A 22724-nucleotide genomic window follows, 5' to 3' on the forward strand; every position below is an offset into this window, starting at 1 on the left:
CGGGGCTTTTGGTGAATATATGAATACATAAAGAGCAGCGAAGCGAAGGAGAAGTGCTGCACTTTATATGGAAAGATTTCCCTAAAACCCAACCAAAAACATCATCTTATCGCCTAAAACCACAGATCGTGGATACCACAAGGAAGAGAGAGTACAAGTACTTTAGTTTAGCTCCGTTTTTATCAAAATGGTCTCGATTAGACGGCGAGAACTGTTATGGCTGTTGAGCATATTGATGTTCGTTCAAATTCGTTCTTTACTTGGCGCCGACTGTAAACAGGTTGGTATTAATTTCTCTTCAAATTTACCTTCTTTTGTACCTAAATGCGTTTATTAATACCCATTATTAGTGCCTACATCGAATTTAAATTAAGATTTATCCCATTTTTGTATTTTTTAGGAGGAAATCAAATACGAGTTTACTGAGTGTGATTCGAGTGACAAAAGATGGCGAGTTGCTGTTCCAAAAACGCCCGGTTCCTGTGAAGTCAAAGAAAACCCAACGAGACAGGAAAAATGCAGTATGTATCTACTTTTCATTGTTTATCTAGCTGGCTTTATTTTAGCTTTATTATCCTTTCCTGTGTCGAATATTTATAGCTTCCCCTTCGAGTGATGACGACCTTCTTGCGCAGACTAGCTAAACCCTTTGAACCGTGAAGTCTGATTATTCCCTCTAAATTGTTTAAAAAAAATCAAACAAGATAAACAACCTAACATATTCGATTCTTTAATATTTTTTGCCAAAAAAATTAAGAGCAGAAATTTGTAATGATTTTATTAGTATTCCAACTACGTATGCGGAATTATATAAGTTTACTTTTGATTTCAGTTAAGAGTTAAGCTACGGTTTTCCATCACAATAAACCTAAGAAAAAAGCTTTATTTTGACTTAACAAAGGTTTATTCAACCAAATATTTTCTAGAAACAAAAATGATGATTTTAGGGTATAAATATATAAATCTACAACGTCAACGACCTCAGAATTTGAAAAAAATAAGTGTCATGTTTTTGCGCGCTTTTTCTTGATCTCAAAATTACTGAAGTATCTTCATGGTGTTCAAATAATTGGTTTATAAATATTTAATATTTTGGCCTGTGATCGGAGATCAATTGTTTATTTCCAAACGACACTAAAATCTACATTTTATTGATTTATTTTTCAACTTCGTGATATCTTTTATTCATTATTAGTATATTTTATTTATCACTTTCGAAGTGGGCCAAAGTAATAAAAGCCATTCTAATGTCGTCTAGAAATTTGAATAATTTAACTCGAATTACATATATTTGATTGACACTAAATTGTTAAGAAATGATGAGTTTTTTATGTGGACTTTTAACTTTTATGCCTCTTGCACGTTTTAGTATAGAAATTATCTTAATGTAAAGATAAAAGGTGTGAGGATTTTATACCTAAATATATCCATTTAGTAATTATTACTACCAAATCCTGCAAACTGATTGGTTAATAATAGTGCCATTTAAGCATTTATAAATAATTTATTTTGTTAAAAAATATAGATACATCAGATCATGACTTGGATATATTATTTCAAGTAGTACCCCAATGCATCTTGATACCAATATTGTATTAGACCCTATGAAAATATATATGAAACAAATTTGGATTTAAGTAGTAACAAAGAATACATTGTTTTAATATTTAGAGATATTTTGATTATTTTATGGTTGTTAGATAAGTGCAGAGTGCATACTTTATTTAAGCATAGCAGCCCTTAGGCTTAACCAAGTGAAAAAATATTTAGAAGAGATAACTAGCTAAAAACTAGTGTGAGCTGCCTCGGTGTTTCTAATGAAACAGTATTAAATGATAAAAAGGTAAATACATGAAATTATTTGACAAAGGACTAGCATCCGAAACATTAATAAGTTTTTTCATCTTTTCACGGTGTATAATTTATCTTTTTATCATTACTGAAATAATATTTTAGTCTATATGTAGCATATGTAGAGTGGTTTATGGCAGCCATGTGGAATTGCAAAACGATAGAAATTTTCTCTTTGGGCCAGGGGAAATAAATTCTTGTGTTATGCAAAAATATTGTATTGCTTATGTCTTAAAGTGCAAATGAACCCTTTGACAATACATTCAGTACTGATTCTGCATAAAGTAAATAGTTGATTGGTAAAATATTTCTTGATTTGAGTGATGCGTCTCTAAGTTATGAAGGTTTGTACTTCCAATCTGTTAATGATGATGACGTCAGGTAAGGTATTTGAGTGTTTTTGTTGTAACTAGTAATACTAAATGCTGGCCATTTTGAAAATAAAATTTTTAAATAGCTTTCATGTAAACCATGAGCAAAATAATGATGCTTTTTAAATACTGTATCTATGAACCAGTTCGATTTTGTATATTTAATTAAGCCTTAATAGACGTCACACTCATTAGCATATTGGAAGTATAAACCTTCATAACTTAGAAACGCATCACTCAAATCAAGAAATATTTTACCAATCAACTATTTACTTCATGTAGAATCGGTGCTGAAAGTATTGTCGAAGGGTTCATTTGCACTTTAACATAGCTGCATTGAAAACAAAGCCAAATATAATAAATTGTCATCAAAAATAATAATACATATTATAAAAAATACAAGATGATTGATACCATTTTAATTTGAACTTATATTAAATTAAATATTAAATGAAACCATTGAAAACAAAAGGAATAGATGTGTTTAGTGCTATTTAGTTTTTGTACTAGCATTGTTAATTCATTTATTTGTTGATTTGTTTAAATTTACAAAAATGTAAAAATCTTGGTTTATTTTTTATATTGTCTTTCTTTTTTCTCCCTTTTAGCATTTTCCTGTGAGCCAGGAAACTACCTTGACATAAACAGTGCAAAGCTTGAGTGCAAAAAGTGCCCTGTTGGTCATTACAGTGTTGGTGGTGGAGTTCGTTTTACCAACTGGGATAAGCTTCCTGCTGGCTTTGAGTCTCATTCATCGGAAATGCAGTATCGAAATTATGGCTATGACAATGAGTTTTCAAAGTCAAAAGGAGCTAACTGTTCAGAGTAAGAATATGTGTCGATAGTCAAACTAAGAAAACTGTGAACACCAAAAATATGGCTGGAATGTTCACTAGTATTCTAAATCTAATACATTTACCACGTACCCCTGGGTGGACGGCGTAATGCCTAACAGGGGGCTTTGCAACCCTATTGATAAGGCAACCAATAGATCAAATTAGAATTTTGTTCTAAGTAGATTTTTGTGGTATTGTTTTTTGCCAATCACATGCAAGAGCTTCTAGCCACTAAAGTCATTATCACGGAACTAGATTGATCATTTCAACCTATGAATTTATATACCTGTATTTTAGGTGTTCATGGTTTTCTTAGCTTAGTAGTAAATTGCAGCCAGGAGTCGTGTATATGAATTTTTTACCTGTTTTCTGACTTTTTTAAATGCTTACACATATAAAAATGTTTAAATCACTGATCACTGATCTTATCAGTATAATGTTTACATGTGTAGAAAATTTTGTAGTAGCTTGGGCACTGTTTGATCTAAGAATATGTAAATTCACCTTTTCAGGGCTGTCACATGGTATATATCGGGTTGGATTGCGTTACAGTCGCTAAAAAGATCGGACATTGTTCTTGAATTCCTGTACAAATGTCCTGACTTTTAAACAAATTATTTACTTGGTTTGTTTATCTGTTTCTCTAAGTAGTAGTAAGAAAAGCTTCAATCAAGTTATCAAAATGATATTTTGCTTGTATTTATGAAGTTATTACTCAACAAATGAAGTAAATAATTTGTCGGTACATTTGTGCCCAAATCCAAGAACAATGTCCAAACTTTTTGGGGATCGTAATACAATCCATGGCTAGCGCCGAAGGGGGCAATTGATGATTAAATTAATTGTTCAAAGAATATGGTAAAATGCTACAACCAGATGCCCAGAAATCCCATGGGAAAAGAGAGGGTTTAAACTCACAAATGAATGCATTATTCTAGGACTGGATGGCTGGCTCTTGGAGATAGTATTGCTACAACAGGAGATGGATGTACAGCACAGCTCTCCTATGCTGTAACAGTAAGTTAGATCTTATTATTTTCCCTCGAGAATAAGATTATTTGTTCGGGTTGTATCCATATTCATGTGTCTTCTGATGCATGCGCAATGTCAAGGAAAGAAATGGTACTTTAGGAAATGACACATTGGTCTCAAATGGGAAAACATTGCATCAAGATGAATTAGGTTTATTATTGGAATAAGTATATTTATTAGTGAAATGAAAGATGAGAGGTAAAAGAGAAAGAACTCATTATAAGCGATGGAGCCCATTACCCAATATATTTTCAATATTTTTTGTGGTATTGTTGTCTTAAAATCGTAATTAGTTTCGTATTGTAATTCTAAAGAATTTAACACACAAAGGAGGAAAAACCTTTTCTCTGATTAAAGCTGAAAATTCTCCTTACAAGTGCGCATTATGGCACAAGCAACAAGCATAAGAATTTGACATGCACACACTCAAGCTTTCCTTTTCGTTGCGTGTTAGCTAAACAAGAACCTTAATTTTGAAACGACAATACCACAAAATATTGTCATGTCAAAAATATAAGAAACTTTTTTAGTGAATCGCGATACTGTTTTGTATTCGTTCTTAATATTTATTAGTCATATAGAGGCTTTGCACCATCACATGATGGTAGCCATGTTAGATGGTCAGGAACAATACAATCGTTTTACATGGGAAAGAATTTGATTCCTGAGAACACAGGGATTTTATTGTTCTGCCATCTAACCACAGGCAGTCCAAGCTGTATTATGGGCCTGGGCATGTGATACTGGTGCAAATTGTCCTCTATTTGTCTATTAATATTATTTTAATTATTTCAAATGCTGATTATTTTGTTTTCTTGTAGTTGAAGAGAGATGGACATGTGAAGTTCAAGTACCACTTTACAGATAGAATTTACACTATTTTCAAAGTCTTTGTAAGTAAACAATTTCCACACTAAATAAAATATTATTTTATTTTTACCAATTTATTTGGGCAAGGAAATGAAACAAGAGAAAAGAAAAATTGAATAAGAGCTCAAAAGAAATTGTGGTAACGATGTGGTACCACATCAAACCATTTTATGCAACCAAAACAGCCCAATTTATGCATCTGTCAATCAAAGAGGTAAGAACCAAGACACTTGGAAAATTTGTTGATGGAGCAGCTAAAAAGCCCAAACGACTTAGCATGAGTTGAAGCCAGTTTTATCTGGTTGTCTAATAATATCTGGTACTAATAATATCTGGTGCTAAAATCTGGTACTAATTTTCAAAATTATTTTGAAAATTAGCACCAGACAAAACACAGGGGATGATCATAAATAAATGATAGTTGGAGCATGAATTTCATTTGTTACATTTCGATTGCAGCTTCGTAATGATCAGTGCAGATCATCAGTCTCAACAAGTGACATTTACCCACGAAACACTTTAGACAATCAATGGCTTGAAAAAAAGGTTGGTAGTTGTTTCTAGAAACTGTTGCATGATTTTGTTGCTAACAGAAAATTTCTAGTATAAATAAGAAAAGAATAATATTATTGTAGGCAGGTGTACAATGATGTCATTATTTGTTTTCAGTTCTAATGGTTGATTAGTTATTATTATTAGTGTCAACCAAAAATCTTTTGGATGCACTAATTTCAATAAAGTTAGTCACCTGAAAAGCTAGAAAGCTGTTGATAACTGTTGATGGACTTGAGATCTTCTACCAGTTACAAGTTGACCTCCTCTGAGCATCCTCAACTGTTGCAGTTTGTGTCAAAAGCTTTACTTATTGGATATAAAGCATTTCCCCATGATTCTTAGCAATCACAGCTTTCTAGGTTTTTGGTGACTAACTATATTGAAATAAGTATATACAGTAAATCAACAAAGCAAAGTGACAAAACCCTTTTTTTTCTTCAATCATTGGTGCATTAACATGACAGTGGCATTATGTCTATAAACATTACATTCATCTATTTCGATAAATGTTTTTACTAGATTGAGCTGAAGGCTGGCCGCAATCTGATTACCTGGGAGGTTAGTGCTATCACAGGGTATGGTAGTAGCCATGAGAAGAGAGACCCTGTCTACATCAGTGAGATTGAAGTGCAAGGTAGGCATTTAAATTTGGATTATAGTAATGCAGTTCACACAAGAGACATTGACACTGCTTGCTCACATTTTCTTTTGTTTTTCTTATTTCAACCACATCATGAAGATGGCTACGTACTGTAGGCTGAAAGCTTGGCAAAATAAATATAAAAGCCAGTAGGGCAAAGAAGGAAATTGCAAATTGAAGCAAATTCCTACTTCAACTTCTGGTTTTTCTTTTACATTTATTGTTGCCAAACTTTCAACCTACAGTACAATGCTATCTTCATGGTAGACTCAAAATAAGAAAAAACACAAAAACAAACAAACAAACAGCATAAGATCATGGGCATTATGAGCGTGAAAAAAAATATGATCAAATGAATGATTCTAGAGAATTAACCATTAGAGTGCTGATGATGGGGCATAGGGATTCCTTCTCTAGTTCATTAATTATCGTTAATTATCTCTTGGTTCACACCAGTACCTAATATTACCGTCTAGCTTAATCTAGTCTCATTTAGGGTATGAATGTTTTCTAACAACTAAAAATCAATATTAATGAATTGATGTTGTCTCTGTGTTCCTAGGCGTTGCATATACTTCAGAATGCCAGATGTGTGAACCTGGTACCTTTGCTGAAAAAGAAGGATCTGGATTGTAAGGGTTCATGATTTTTGTGTTTGTACGACTGTCTTGTTTTTGTAATAGATATTCTAGAGCCTGTTCCATGGCCTTTAACCTTTTGACAAATTTATTGCGACTACTACAGATCTCACCGAACTGTGATGACACATCAAAAATTTGTCTCGCTACCACACCCTAATTTGTCCACTGACATGCTTACCTTTGTCACTGTCTGGGATCTAGCATACTGTAACAAAAGTAGACGTGACTAAAAAAGGAAAGTGAAGTGCTAATGAACTTTATGAATTAGTTTTTTTGTATGAGCCATTGATGTATTTACATACAGGTGTAGTAATATTGATGTTGTCAGTTGATATTTAGTTTTAGTATTGATATTGTATTGTATAGTAATGTTTTTTAACTTTTTTCTAACCAAGCTGCGAAGTCTGTCCAAAAAATACCTTTTCAAGCATTGGTTCTTCAAAGTGTTCCAAGTGTAATGAAGTGACTGAATTTTCAGGTAACGTTAAATTTGTTTGCTGGCTTGACAATGAAATTTGCACAGGAACCTATTCTCTGCTACAAATTCACACCTTAATTTACTTTCTGTATTTTGGACAATGTCACACTTTCTATATCTGGTTTACTGTCATTTTTGATAATCTGCGAACTCGGTAATTGTCTGCTGCCAATCAAAAATAATCAGTTAGTACTTCTAGATCTCATAATCTTGACTGGCGGGAGTGAAAAACCAATTTCACAACAAGCCGTTGAAATGTAGGAGTTCTCAAAATATTGAAAACTACAGTAAAGCTGCAAGTCTAGCTGACAGTGCCTTGCACATGACTTTTTTCATCACTAGCCCTTGGGCTATACTAGAGAGACAACCCCTAGTCTGAACAGCTACTGGGCCATTGGCTAGTGATTCTCAAGTTTTACTAGCTCAGAGCCAGAGGCAAATTTTTACTAGTCATGGATTAATATATTACCGATAAGATCGAGCACTGTTAGCAATGCTATTCTTATTTATATTCAGTGGCAATTTTTTAGTCAAATCCTCAGAGTCATGATAATAGATTTATAGGTCCAATTGTTTCGAATCCATCATCCCATGTTTTTCTTAGTTGTTCCTGCATAGGGTTTTGTTTTTCTTTCTTTGCAAACATTATCATTATATAAGTATTCACCAATTCCACTAGGGCGTAATGCTTTGCCCATTTCAGACCATGTGTCAATCCCTCAAGAATAAGTTTCTTTGTTTGAGTTGTGTCTATATTATTCATGTGTCTTCTCATGTTTAATCGATAAACAAAGAAGTGATACTCTAGGGAATGACATGTGGTCTGAAATGGGAAAACAGTGGATAAGGTCTATTCCAACAGATTTTAACCTCTGTTATTTTTTTAGTCTCTGGCTCAGCCAATTGCACAGAAAGAAAACCATGCACCCAACAAGACTATTACGATTCAAGAAGTGCCTGTGACAACGACCACAAAACACAGATCAAATATCAGTGGATTGAACCAAAGATCTGCCGTGATGATGTCAAAGGTGCTGTAAAACTGCCAGCATCAGGTGCTAAAGAAGACTGCCCTCCATGTAATCCTGGTATGAGGATGAACGGCACAGAGTGTATCTTCTGCCCAGCAAACCATTACAGTGATGGAAAACAAGGCAAGTTATTTAAAGCCATTAATTTTAATGTATAAAATTAAAATTCTAAAGGTAAAGATGTAAAGGCTCTTTTCAATGTTGGTGTTCCTTCACACACACAGTATATTTTCAGCCCAGTAGTATCTGACTTTCCAAGGACTGCAACAATGCACACTTTACCCTCCCTTTCCATCAGTGCTCTGTTTTAAGGATATTCAAAACTGAAGCTCTATGGGTTAGAGAAAAGTCAATTGTGTAGTTCCAGAAATCATCCATACCCACCCCACAGAGGAATTTGGAATTTCCAAGGGGTGAGGGGGTCAGAGAAAGAACAAAATTACAGAGTTTGTATGGAAGAAAATTGGAATTCCCCGGGGTTGGGAGGTGTCTTAAAAACATTCCTCCGTGAGGGGGTATGGATAATTTTTGAAACTACACATTAAAACATAGGTGGAGATCCTGAGGATGGAACCTACAGCTCCAAAGGCTGTGCAGTAACCAACCAGGAGCTACGCCTGCTGCTTACCCTTACCAATAAATGTTTATACTGAGAGAAATATAACTGCTGAATACACAAAGTTAATTTTACTATCGAATGATAATAATAATATACATTTTTAGACACGCATCTCAAAATCTTGATGCGTTTAAATCATTATAACTAAATCTTTACTCCTTGAGACCACATTAAATCATTAAAAAAATTAACTACTTAAATTAACCATAATCCATTGTCAGCATTGGTGGCACGCATCCCTTCCCATGATAATAAACTTTAGACGAAAGGCGTGGATGTTGATTGACATGACATGTTGATTGACATGCATGTTGATTGACATGACACTAAAGACAGTAAGACCAAATATTTAGTCAAAGTCAACCAAAATGGCAGCTATATATGACAACATAAAAAAATATGCACCCTAAGAATATTTTGATATGATTATCCCATGGTTTCATTCACTCATTCTTCCATTCATTCTCTTTAGTAAACGTGAAAGGAAAATCAAATAAACCAAAAACTTGTTAGTAATCAAAAATAGGCATGCTAAGTATATTTAGTGTCAGTATCTGACACACTTTAGGTATTTGTTTAAATTTGCATGCCCAAATACCCACACAGCACACTGAAAGAGATCCTTGGCCTCAGATCAACACATAGATCTGTAAATTTTTTTCAAAAATCGTACATTGTCATGATTCTTTATTATAACAGTCCAGACCGGATGCCACTAAGTTTGCACAATTCAAGATTACGAGAATGAGAAACAGCCAGGGAAACAATTGAAAAAGCCCACTTCTGCACATGTACATATTTTCTGGATCGTTCCAAACAGTGACATTATATGATCAATTTTTGTATCATTCAGATTGTAAAGCCTGTGCAGTCTCAACTTCTGCTGTCTATGGATTCGATCTCAAGTGGTGGAGAAATATCCCACCTCATATGAGAGCTTCGTGCTTTTCAATTTCAGGTGAGTGTTGCAAGTTTACAGAAAATATATATGTTCATGTTCTGAAGTTTTGTCTTTGAAGGTTCATAGTTAGTGTTATTCGTGGTTTCTAAGGATTCTAGGTTTTATTCAGAGGTTTTTTGTGACGATAAAGGATTCAAAATGTAGATATCAGGGTCAAGTCATTTGGGTGCACATCAAACTAGAGACTCGTAGACTTTTTGTTTTAAACTCTTGATCAACTTCATACAAAGTGTTTGAGTGCTTTGTGAGAGCACTCGCCTCATCTATGTAACCTGGGGACAATTCCCGAGTCCCCTAGGCTCAGTGTCATATATATGTGAGTAGAGTTGTTTGTTGGTTCTCTCCTGTGCTTCAAGGGTTTTTCTCTGGGTTTTTTTGTTTCCCCACTCCACAGAAATCTCTTAATTTCATTCCAGTTCAATAATGTAACAAGGGCCACAGGTTTGTTAGCCACTGGCTATTATAAGTGCTACCCTTGTCACATCAAGAAATTTTTTTAGAGGAAGGATTGTTTAATAGCTTTGTACTACATGTAACTTTTATTTTTTAAGACCGTGGATGTACCAATCGTCAAGGCTGGCAGCCTCAAGGTAATTTCATAAGCAGTGGCATCAACCATGGTGATGACGTCTACCTGGTACTCACACTCACAACAAAAGGATTTGGAGCTCCTCAGTCTAAGAGAGGCACATTTGGAGAGATCAGCTTTACTTTTGAATTGGTCTGTCAAGGAGATTGTGTTTTTAGGTTCAAGCAGGTAAGATATGGAACATTTTGTTTGTCAGTGTTTCACCTACTCTTCAGCACGTACTCTTCAGCACCTCACACTCTGAATGGTTGACACCTATGCTGTATTAGTGAACAGAGCATGGTGTGATGATGCCATTTGCACATGCAGTTAACTTTTTCCAAAGAAGCATACTAAGAAAAAAGCATTGAAAACTATTGAAAATCTATTTTTTAATTCTAATGAAATATATATAAATGCTGATTGTCATATGCCATTCAGTAATACAGTTCTTAGGAAGATGCAAAACACTCAAGAAGTGTAGAAGGCACTTTCCAGCTTGTGCTTCTTTTCACACTTCTTTCATGCTTACCAGTATGACCAGTACACTTCCTGTTTTTGCATTACTGCACATATGTGTAAAACTCAAAGCTGCCATTAATTTTATAGACCTGCTTAGAACTTATGATACGATGGAGGGGGGAGGGGAGGGGGGCACGTTTGTACATATTTTCATTGATTGAGGAGTGAGATTAATCAATAGCTCTATTACAGCATTTCCATTTTTTCTTGAATTGTAGAATCAGTTATACAAAGGACAAACCCAAATTGAGACCTGGAAAGGGGAACACACAAAGACAAAATATCGGTAAGTTATGATTTTTCTCTTTATGCCCAAAACTTTTGCTTGTGTGGGATTCTGTGAGACCAAACTTTACTGTCCAATGCTCCCATCACAGATAAAAATAAAAATGTGTTGCTATTATTTCTTAAAACAAAAACAAAATGAAAAAACACCATTAATTTGTGTGTTTGTTCAGTATAGAGCTTTTATGCGTAAAGTCAATGGAATTATGGAAAAACGACTTCCGGAAAGCAGTTAAATAAAGATTTTTCATACTTTTTCTTCATGACGGTTTTTTTAGTACAAAATTAATGCTTGCTGCTCAGTACAGTTTATTGTGAGCAAAAAAAGCTTTTTTCCTAACATTATTTCATAATTTAACAACTTCATCAGTTTTATTAGTGATTCCTAACTAGCTTGCTCCCTATTTTAGATACTTCATAACATCCCAAAGCAAAGTCACCTTCAAATGGACCTTCCAAAAAGTACCGTCGGAGTTTGATTTGGATGGCATGACACAGAACTATCCAAATGACAGGTATGTGCTAAATGCATGAGGATTCCTTAAAGTGCAAATGAATCCTTTGACAATACTTTCAGTACTGGTTCTGCATAAAGTAAATAGTTGATTGGTAAAATATTTTTTGATTTGAGTGATGCGTCTCTAAGTTATGAAGGTTTTTTAAACTGACCTCTTCCTCTTACATTTTTTTAATGTGTTTTTTTATTTACAATAACATGCATTTATTAATATTTAGAAAAAAATTTGCTATTGCTATTGCTCGTTTTTCTTTTCTATTTTTTCCTTCTTTTACACGCTCATATATTGAATTCTCAAGTGTATAATACTCCTTGAAAATTATCATTTTAGTCGTTGAATACTCCTTGAAGACTCAGCTCAAACACCAAACTTTGCATGAGCTGTATGCATTGAAAACAATAGATTATCATGGCTTCTTTGATGTTATTAGGTTCTGGCTCAAGTGAAGTTTGACAGTTATATTCAGCCTAACTCATAAAGTAACCTTGAGTCTTTTTTTTTATAGAGTAATAATTCATTCCATTAATGTAACCAATACCATCGATGGTGGAGCAGCTAAATGCAAGAGCTGTCCTGTTACTTCCAATTCAAACTCTGGGTAAGTAGTGATAATATTCATTAGTTATTATAATTATATTAGAAATGATGCATCCGGAAATAGCCCTAATGGTATCACAACTTTAGCACAGGATTGGTTGCCCTGGGAAACAAAGTGGTGACTCTTAAAACTCCATGCCAGCGGAGTGCATGCAGGCTTAGCCTCGAATCTAGGATTTGCTTAAGTCTTGTTATTCTCATTTCTGCTTTTGTTTTCTGACCTCAGAAGTTCAAGTTTTAAGAGTTGTCAATAAACAAGCATGCAAACAACCCTTTCTATTGCCTACTTTTATATGTTACATTATTCTGTTTAATTTCATTTAACATAATAATAATTTTATTATTGTTAAATATATAATTTTTTTTAAATTCATTTTTGAAAACAGTTGCGTGGCATGCCCAAGTGGTTACTATATTGACGAGAAACAAAAGAAGTGCGTTGCGTGCCCAAAAAGTGAGTAAAGTACAAAGCCATTCAATGATTATTTTTTCTTTTATTCTGGGACGCACGAGTGGTGTAGTGGTAAGAGAGCTTGCCTCTCACCAAGGCCACCAAGGTTTGATTCCCAGACCATGTCGTATGTGAACAGAAAACCTTTGCATGTTGGTTCTCTCCTTTGCTTCAAGGGTTTTTCTCTTGGTTCTTCTCCCTCCCCAAAAATCAACTCCTGAATTTTTCCAATTGCAATTCAGTGTATGAAGAGCCACTCTGTGGAAATGTTGCTGATAAATTCCATTTATTTATTTTTTATTTCTTAGTCAAAAATTAAAAGAAAAACTAATTTTAAAATCAAGAAACCTATAGGCTTTTTTTTGTTAACCAAAGCAAACTATTCATATTGTTCAAATTACAGACACCTATCTTGATGTTGCTAATCCCTATGGACTCAAGGCTTGCAAGCCCTGTGGTCCAGGTCTTATAAGGTAAGAACAGCATTTACCTTTTTATGAAATAGGTTTATATACATGTATGATTTTTGGAAATCCTTGGTGTCCGCCCTACGTGCCACAAATGCGTAAAGGATGATGATGTATGATTATATTATGAAAACTAAGAATTTGAGATCAGTGTTTCTTTATTTTCTTTCAAGTGATGAAGCGTCAACATCTTGTCACTCTAACTGTAAGTTCATGTCAAAGAAGCACAGCAGAGAATTTGATTTCTCAGAGCTACAAGGGTAAGCCACTGTTATTGTTTACTTGAGCCTTCACAAACACTTATTATTGGTTGTGGATCCATGGGTATGGGGATTTTAAGAGGTTGGAAATTGGTGCAATGTACCTTGAAGGACATCCTGTGTCCTATTGTGCAGCACCCCAGCCTGAGGGCAAATATCAAATAAATAGATAAATGAAATAAAAGGTAATAAAATGTTTAGGAGCATCTTTAATTGACTGATCTAGAAGGGATAATAAGATATCAATTTATTGTTTACTTGAACCTTCACAAACTCTTATTATTGGTTGTGGAAATTGGTGCAATGTACCTTGAAGGACACCCTGTGTCCTATTGTACAGCACCCCAGCCTGAGGGCAAAAATCAAATAAATAGATAAATGAAATAAAATGTAATAAAATGTTTAGGAGCATTTTTGATTGACTGATCTAGTAGGGATAAGCAATTCCTTTAGGGTTATTTCTTTTTTCCTCACAACCCATTGGCCAAGAATCTTAATAAGTATTATATATTAATTATCAGTTTTAAAAATTCACCAAAATCAAATAAATCAATTTATCATATGACCCATATCTGCCCGGGCGCACGCTCAAAAAAAACCTTCGGGAAAATGGCGTGAGCAGGCCATGCAGCTTTGAGCGAGCAGGGCTGTACAAATCCGTACAGCCCTGCTTGAAACTGGCGACTTTCTTTTATTTTATTATCTTTCTTTTCATGAGGGTCATAATTATGACAAAATGCTTATTGACTGAGTTAGGTCCGGCTGTATGGGAAAATATTTGTAAATATCTTTCCGTGCGGCCCTCACACTCGAAAATATAAACAAACCACAGCCAATATTTTTGGACAGCATTCAGATTAATATTAATGTATAAATATCAATTTTTGTCATCATTTTAGACAAACTACTGTGAGAGCAGCACCATCATTCACCACCCGAGGATCACGTTACTTCCATGTATTCAGGCTAAACCTCTGTGGACACCCTTATAAGGAAGCCATCTGCCATAGTAACATCAGCGTTAACACAGCAGAGAAGGTACCTCTATTTTTTTTCATTTTTATGCTTTCTCCCTTTATTAGAGTAACTGAGGTCACCTATCCACAAACTTATTAGGTTGCTATTCACCTCACGTCCAAGGACACAATGAATAAAGGTGGCAAATGAAGTCCACTATAAATTTACAATTTAATATTAATGCTATATACAGTCCCCAGCAGAGTCTCTCTTTCTCTCCCTTCTTTCAGGTGGGGAGGAAGGAGACTCTGCTGATGTAGAGTGTTTCCTTTGATACACCGCCGTCCACGATCATGGACGAACAAAACCAGTTTTAAAACCGGTTTTTAACCGATTACATGTAGTGCGCAGAAGCAAATGTGACACACCGTGGCGCCAAACATTGTTTGACGAGAGCGGCGTGACAGAAATAACGTCCTACATCGGCAGAGTCAATTTTTTTCTCAACCAAAACAAAAGGAAAATAGGCTCTGCTAGCAGGGAATATATACAGATACAAAAAAAGCAAGAATATTAAACCAATTCAATATTTCATTGTGTTTCCACCTTTAATATCAGGAAAACTTCAACTTATCATCAAGTGTTTGTCGCTTCACACTGATTCCTAACCGACAAGGAGAACCATTGGCAGCCCAGCCTATTAGGTAATCGAGTGAACAACAAATATTCTGTCTGATAAATAATTTGTTAGAAATATTGAAAACTTGGTTTGAAAACATTTAAGTTTTATAGTCTAAATTTTGTTTAGGAAAAAAGGTTATAATTATTCTTATTTGTCATAGATTTTCTCATTGGAGAGAATGCATATAAGTGTATAATACTCCGGTCTTGAGTTCTCTATCATTTTCCTTTTTTTTTTTTTTTGCATATTTGAAAATTTGTTATCATTGATCATTTACATTATTCCAGACTTGGAGAAGAGCTTGGTGGGATCTATGAAGATAGTGTTCATGTGAATGAGACTTCTGCATTTGAAGATGAAGGTATTTGAAATAATTCAACTCACAGAATTTCCTTGCTTTCCCCTTACTTGATCTCTTTTAGCTTATGACATTATGCAAACAAAACAAACAAAAACAAAAAAACGTGGCACAGTGCTCATATAATAGAGACAGAAGTTTTGTAGCAATGGCTTGAGAAGCCAAATGAATGCACTAATTGACATTGCCATGAGAAAATTAAGTGTTTTAAGACTCCTCCCCTCAGGAAAAGCTATAATAATAGTGGACGTACCTAGGTCAGGCAGCATTTGTATTACAATTCTCTTCTGCAACTGGCTAGATATTTTTTGGCGTTACACTTGGAACATAACTTTAATAGTAGGTTGTTGTTTTAATTGACAATCATTGTTTTTTTTTATAGGTCTGATAACAAACATCTCAACTTACTTCTCGTATCACTACCATTCGCACAGGTAAGTGTATAACATACTGATATTGATATGTATTCATGGTGAAGCTATAAATGAGGTCTAGACATGTGACAATCAATGTGGTATACAGTCATTCCTTAAAGAATAAAAGTGGTTATGTAGTAACTTAAAAGTAGTTTTCTTTTGAGTGGAACTTTAACATAAATATATAATGACATAAATATGTAATATGACATTTTAATAACATTGACATGGCTTTCCATTGTCTTCCCAAAGACCATTCAATAGGATGTATGCATGATGGTGTCATTGACCTCTACTACCAGACTCCCTTGCACACTTTCTTTTGTTCATTTAATTAGCACCAATTACTATTCTCATGAGGGAATACAAATTTAAATAAGAAAGAAATCTCCCCAAGCATAATGGTAGTGGGAATCAAATGACGCCATCATGCAAATGTCCTATTGCAATTCATAGTTATGGCCACTTTTATTAATATATGGTACTGGTAATAGTACAGCTACAGTGCATTTGAACAAAATTCCTTTATTTCTCTCTCTGAACAAATTTCCTTTTATTTCTCACTCTTATGAAAACTCCATGGTACTCACTATTTTGTTTGCAATGCAATGATCAGTTCTACCTTCATCTATTTTCCTTGTTGCTCCATCTGATTTATATCTTGAAATATTCATATTTTGACTTTCTTTCTCCAAGGCCAACCGGTGCATGTAAGAATGGTAGGACCGTGTTTGTCACTTTACTTTGTGATCACACAGCTCCTGAAAAGGTCAGTCTTATGTCATATGTAACTAGTAAATTGAAAAAGATTATGAAAATTTCAAATTTGTTTACTACTGCAATGAGGATTTTTGAAAAAAGAAACTTTCTTGATTTTTTCCCCAGGGTGTTATTCAACTTCCAGCAAAATGCCCTGATGGTACTTGTGATGGCTGCAAGTAAGTGTTATTTATCTGATTTACTGATTAGTTGTTGCAAACAGTGTTCTATTCAAACTTTATATCACTTTGGATGCAGTTGTAGTACACTCACCTCTCACCTCTCACCTCCGGAGTCTCGGGTTTGATTGATCACAAGTCATGCACATGTGAATCGAGTTTGTTTGGTGTCTCCCTTGATTTAAGGGTTTTTCTCTGGATTCTCTCCCTCCTCAAAACCGAACCTGCTAAATTCCAAATTTGATATGTGAGTTAGTTGTGTCTTCACTTTGATCAGCCCAGAACCTGAGGATTTTTCAAGGGGTTTTACAAAGGGTTATTAACAAGAGTTTATTCATATTTTCTAGATTTCAGTTCTTGTGGCGCACTAAATATGCTTGTCCCAAGTGCTCTGTTGCAGACTACAAGAAAGTCATGGGAGCTTGTGTGGTAAGCATTAAAAAATCTGCATCAAACTTCTTTTACTAGGTATTTATTGGTTTTGTTATGTTCTTATTTCTTTTACAGCAAGGTGGGACAAAAACAACTAGTTATATGTGGAAACAACCAAGGTAAAAACAAAAATCTTTATGTTCTCATTTCAATGATCTTCAGGCTTATCCTTCACATAGTAGAATACTACTTAGGGGCGGATCCAGGAATTTGTTAGGGGGTGTCCCAAATGAAGAAATAAATATAGAGATACATGAAAAGCATTAGAGTAATTACGGCATTAGGGGGAGGGGTGTCCGATGCACCACAGGACACCCCTGGATCTGCCCCTACTACTAGAAAACATGAAACCTGGCTCCAGGGAGCCCAATTTATTTTTAAAAAATAAAAGGTACTCTGATAAAATCAGAGTATTCTCATTTTCACCATTCAATTTTAACTAAATTGCGCTCCCTTTTGTTCCTCAATCCTCTTGATGGATCCATTTTTCCATCGTTTTCTCATTCCTCCTGATTGCTTGATTTTGCAGGATTTGCCATGATGGTGTAACCCTACCAGAAGAGTTCAAAGAGAAATGCAGCATCCTTGACCAGACGGTTGCCTCGGCTATGAAAGACTTCAAGGTACTGAGCTGCATTTGAAATATGTTGCAAACAGTCGACTTTTCTGATAATCGTTTCTGAAAGATCCCACAATATATTTTTTTACTGAGAAGAATTAAAAAAAAAAAAATTAGTTGTAAATATACAGTAACTTTGTGCTTTTGTGTATTAGATTGGTATTGGTATTGCTGCCTTGCTAGCTGTTTTGCTGGTCTGTTCTGTGTGTTTCCTTTACTTCAAGAACAGAAAGTAAGTTGACCCATGACTGTGAAAATATCATGATAAATAATTCATAGTATGGTGGCAATTATAACCATGGGAGGGGTCACAGTGCCCTTAAACCTTTTATCATTCAATCAGAATATATCCTTTAAGCTTGGATTTGTTTACCCATTTTAGACCACATATCATTCTCTTGAGAATAAGATTCTTTGTTTGAGTTGTATTTAATATTCTTGTCTTCTAATGTGCAACTGTTAAAAAAAAGAAATAATACTCTGGGTGATGATGGGATCTTAATTGGAAAAATGATGTGCCCAACCTGTAAGAGTCTACCGTGCATCGTTTTACGGTCTTTACCCTGTCCGTTCTAGAAAGGGAGGGAGGGAGGGAGGGAGAGAGGGAGGGAATGAACTGGGGTGTAAAGTCTTCACTGCCAATTATAATTTTTGCCACCCCTGCTTTTGCATAGTCCATCCGTTATATTCCATCTCCATGTGATGCTTACATGTCAATTGTTACCCCATTTTACAGACTTACCTACAAGTACCATCGTCTTGTGGGTAATGGCACAGGTCACCCAGATGAACTGCCGGCTGTGGAAAAATGTGGAATGGATGATGATGAGGAAGATGAAGATGAGGAAGATGAAGATGAGGAGGTGTGTATTCATCTTGTTTCTTTTGCCTTTGTGTTTTATTGTCATCGCTATTTTGATTTTTCTTCGTGCCTTTTTCCCCTCTCCTTTTTTCCTATCGACTTTTTCTTGTAACCAGCATGAAATATCCCCAATTTTTTGAGATAGCAAATATGGTGCATTGTGGTCTGGCTTGGGTACAAACATCTTTTGTTCATCATGTGACCATAGTGCACCATGTTCGCTCTGTCCCTGCTATTATTCCGTGACCTTTTGGCAACTAATATTTTTGGACATTTTACAGATTCATTTCAGGCGTGGTGCTAAAGATCGTGGTAAGAAACTTCTGAAGAGTCTGCGTGGACTGACCAAGAGCAAAAAGGTGAGTGTTCTGGTGTACAAACGCCCTAGGACAAATCCTAAAGTGCAAAATGTCTTATATGCGACTTTTATAGCCGGGGCAAACGTACCGAGTTGTATCAGAAGTTTATAACTAGTTATGAACTTCTGGTCGTATGCATGTAACATCAGGGGCAAATTACCATTCTCGTGCAGTCTAGGTTTCTGATTGGCTACTACCCAAAGTTGGAATGCATTGTTTTCATTCTACATTTTAATTGGTTCTCTTGTCTAACTGGTCTGTATGGCCCCGGTTACAATAGTTGCACTGTAATTGCTCATGCATTTGTGGGCCGGAATGGGATGGGATCAATGTCAATCACTGTTGCAAGTACAGCAGCGATGCAGCTCAACGGGGTCGAACTGAAGGCAATGTGAATAGAAGGGAATGGATGGGATGGGATGGGACAGTGGCGTAACCAGGGATCTTGCAGGGGAGGTGCACAGGCAAAGATTTGCAGAACCAAAAAAAAAAGGTGACCCCCCCCCCCCCCCCCAAAAGCAGGACCATAAAAAAAAAGTGATGCAGATGGAAAGTGGTTTCCATTTAATCAAAAAACATTTACATGCAATTTTAAAGCAAGAGATGAGCAGACCATAAGCTTTGATGGGGGGGGGGGGGGGGGGTGCACGTGCACCCTGTGCTCCCCCATGGTTAAGGCCCTGTGGGAGAGAATAGATTAAAACAAAAAGGAATAGAATAGATTGGAGCGAAATGAAAAGGAATAGGATAATAAGATCGACTGACATATTAATGGCATAATCCCCTTAAATACAAACCTTACTTTAATGTTTATTGTCCTAGGACAAAGTGACCTTCGATGACGAAGACGATGGTGGTGACGAAGAGTTCTTTGAATCTGTTCAACTCGAGGCCGTCAAGGAACCACTCAAAGAAAGGTTTTAAACTGGATCCATCTACAGCAGTCTTGCCTTGATTCCAGGCACGACTACCACCATAACCGACTGGCTCTAGAACTTCCTACCCAGTCCCTGTATTCTTTAGTAGTATAAATTAACAATTTTAAAAGTAGTCTAACAAGTAGAATTAATAGGAACCTTTAAATGAAAAACTAGTTTTGCTTTTAAGTCGATCATTTTCGGATCAAGTATGGAAAAACTGTTAAGACTTACTAATACGTTTTTACTTCGATCCATAACCACGTTTGACAAGATGTCGGAAAGAGAAAGGACTAACGTTAGTAAACTAGTGTTAGCCCAGAAGTAGGTGCTGTATATGAAACACAGATTTTATATGAGTAGAAAACCTCTATGACTCCCATCCCTTTGAAATGGCTTTCCAGTTTCAAATAGTATGCATTGGTTATATTTATAAATGCAGTGACAATCCAACTCTAATCTTAAGACGCAAAGGCCTAGTTGGGAAGCGATATGAGAGTGACAAAAAAGAATAAAGTATGGTGAGAAATCTGTCATCATATCTGCAGGTATTAGTATAATTTTTCCTTCTCGTGCATACAGATTTCCTAAAGTCAAAGTATTGAGTTGATTGCGGTTTCTAGTATGCTAAAAAATATCGAAAAACGTTTTTTAATCTCATGTTAAAAAAAACTCAAAACTAACACTGATGATAATCATCGTCAAGCTGAATAATATGATATACATTTGTTGCTTCAAGCTCAGTGGAAGTCGGTCATTGAGAAGGTCTTTGCCCGATGGGAAAGCTTATTAAGATACGAGTCGAAGGCAAAAATTTTCACATATGGATCACCTAAAAATAAGTTAATCCTATCACTTCCGATTAAAATTCCAAAATTAACTTAAGAAAAAACCGAAGGCTCCGACCAAGATATATATATATTCCTTTGCAAAAATTCATTGTCGACACATTTGAAATGCAACAAATGTAAAATCTGATGCCATATTTATTATTATCTGGTGGATACGAATTCCTGATATATCATCATAATCATTGTTACGTTACTATATTTACAGTTCATTAATGAATGTTACAGCCATCCCAAACACACGCGTTGCTCTAGCGATTGTTTCTGTCGCGACGAAGAAGCTTTTGGTGGACGTCAATCAAGGCGTTTCCATGACATTCTATAGGCACGTGCCCTTATAGCTTTGTGTTTTCCGACAATGTTAATGGAAACGCCTTGTGATTGACGTCCACCAAAACCTTCTTCGTGGCGACAGAAACAATCGCTAGAGGGCGCGTGTGATTGAGAACGGGTGTAACCGTTTAGAAATATATTTGTTCCCATTTGGGACACGGAGTCAGGGGTGTGTCCTGGAATGTATTTCCCTAATTCAATACCAATAAGCAGTTAATTGTAAGATAATATTGTCACTATTATTATCAATGTTTCTTTGATTGCTATAGATGGCCTCGAAAAGGAACACTTGCATTTAACAGAACGTTTAGATTTTCTCTTCAGTATATAATTCACTATGAATATAGTCGATTGTTGATTTTCTTATATGGTGCTCAGTATTTTGTGTTTAAAGGAAATTTAGAAAAAAAAGTATTGATCAAGTTTGCGTGCTTGCACAACGGAGGTTCTTGCAGTTACCAAAAATCGGACACACCCATTTTTTGGCTTCCCTTTTACTGAGATAACCTTAGGCTGAGAGAAAAAATAATTGCAAAATATTCCATACTTTGTTATTTCTTTAGCGGAAATGCGTTCCTAAAGTAAAGCTGTTTCTTAAGGCATTGTAATGCCCTTCTAGAGTCATGGGTCATCCTTTTGCTGTCTAAGGCCCCGTCAACACGTATCCGGAAATTTTTGTATCCGCAAATTATTTTTTTGCGGATACGAAAATGTTTGCGTCCACACGCAGCGTATTCGAATCGTTTTCACCGTCTACACGTATCCGTTTTCGTAAAATTTGAGGATACGGACACAAAAATTTGCGGACACGTGTGGACGCAACCCGTATCCGCAAAAAAATTGCGGATACAAAAAATTCCGGATACGTGTGGACGGGGCCTTGACGTAGAAGAGACTTTAAAAAAAAGAGTGGTTTTAGTTACTCATGAAATGATAGTCCTTCAGCCTAACAGTGATATAAGCAAAAGGTAATATTACATTGTTTTCTTTTGGCTATTAGAAGTTTTCCATCAAATATCGTTTCAGGGTATCAATAATCTTCCTAACCACAGAAGGTCCTGACTGAAAAGAAGTAAAGCAATTGTGATATCTGTAAAATACCTCAAAATATTTGCAATAAATGTCAACTACTCCTAATAACAGACATAGTTTACTTGACTCTGATTTATACACCTTTAGGCAGTCATAGGCCCCGTCCACACGTATCCGCAAATTTTTTTTGTGGATACGGGTTGCGTCCACACGTGTCCGCAAATTTTTGTGTCCGTATCCGCAAATTTTACGAAAACGGATACGTGTGGACGGTGAAAACGATTCGATTACGCTGCGTGTTGACGCAAACATTTTCGTATCCGCAAAAAATGATTTGCGGATACGTGTGAACGGGGCCATAGCCTACACTGGAAGCCCTATTACATCGAGCTATCACTTATAGCTTGGTCAAGCAGTC

At 35.5% G+C, this 22724-nt stretch overlaps 1 protein-coding gene across 2 annotated transcripts; it reads left to right on the plus strand.

The window, feature by feature from the left end:
* Positions 1 to 29: 29 nt before the first annotated feature.
* LOC116307539 (endosome/lysosome-associated apoptosis and autophagy regulator family member 2) lies at positions 30 to 22414 on the plus strand. 2 transcript variants are annotated; one of them, XM_031717815.2, is made up of 31 exons: positions 30 to 280; positions 401 to 521; positions 2831 to 3047; positions 3997 to 4075; positions 4912 to 4983; positions 5420 to 5506; positions 6035 to 6149; positions 6718 to 6787; positions 7192 to 7274; positions 8162 to 8428; positions 9778 to 9882; positions 10437 to 10642; positions 11194 to 11261; positions 11671 to 11775; positions 12284 to 12376; positions 12762 to 12829; positions 13230 to 13299; positions 13467 to 13553; positions 14453 to 14591; positions 15129 to 15214; positions 15480 to 15553; positions 15933 to 15984; positions 16663 to 16735; positions 16852 to 16904; positions 17252 to 17333; positions 17412 to 17455; positions 17866 to 17959; positions 18111 to 18187; positions 18692 to 18818; positions 19099 to 19176; positions 19999 to 22414. In XM_031717815.2, exons 1-31 carry the CDS (start codon positions 188 to 190, stop codon positions 20098 to 20100), a joined length of 3087 nt encoding a protein of 1028 aa, XP_031573675.2. In that variant the 5' UTR covers positions 30 to 187; the 3' UTR covers positions 20101 to 22414. The 2 variants fall into 2 exon arrangements, with proteins under 2 accessions (XP_031573675.2, XP_088891267.1); XM_089035141.1 differs by having other exon boundaries at positions 18692 to 18801; positions 19097 to 19176.
* The last annotated feature ends 310 nt before the right edge of the window (positions 22415 to 22724 follow it).

The sequence above is a fragment of the Actinia tenebrosa genome, unplaced genomic scaffold (genome assembly GCF_029948245.1).
Source record: "Actinia tenebrosa isolate PJP-AT-01 unplaced genomic scaffold, QUT_ActTen_1.0 PGA_scaffold3__52_contigs__length_22856419, whole genome shotgun sequence".
Classification (NCBI taxonomy): domain Eukaryota; kingdom Metazoa; phylum Cnidaria; class Anthozoa; order Actiniaria; family Actiniidae; genus Actinia; species Actinia tenebrosa.

What these genes read in the sequence shown, in the direction of transcription:
- LOC116307539 (XM_031717815.2), top strand. Translation starts at nt 188, where the DNA reads ATGGTCTCGATTAGACGGCGAGAACTGTTATGGCTGTTGAGCATATTG. An exon ending in CAGTGAGATTGAAGTGCAAG is followed by an intron (nt 6,150 to 6,717) that starts GTAGGCATTTAA and finishes CTGTGTTCCTAG; the next exon opens with GCGTTGCATATACTTCAGAA. An exon ending in GTGCGTTGCGTGCCCAAAAA is followed by an intron (nt 12,830 to 13,229) that starts GTGAGTAAAGTA and finishes TTCAAATTACAG; the next exon opens with ACACCTATCTTGATGTTGCT.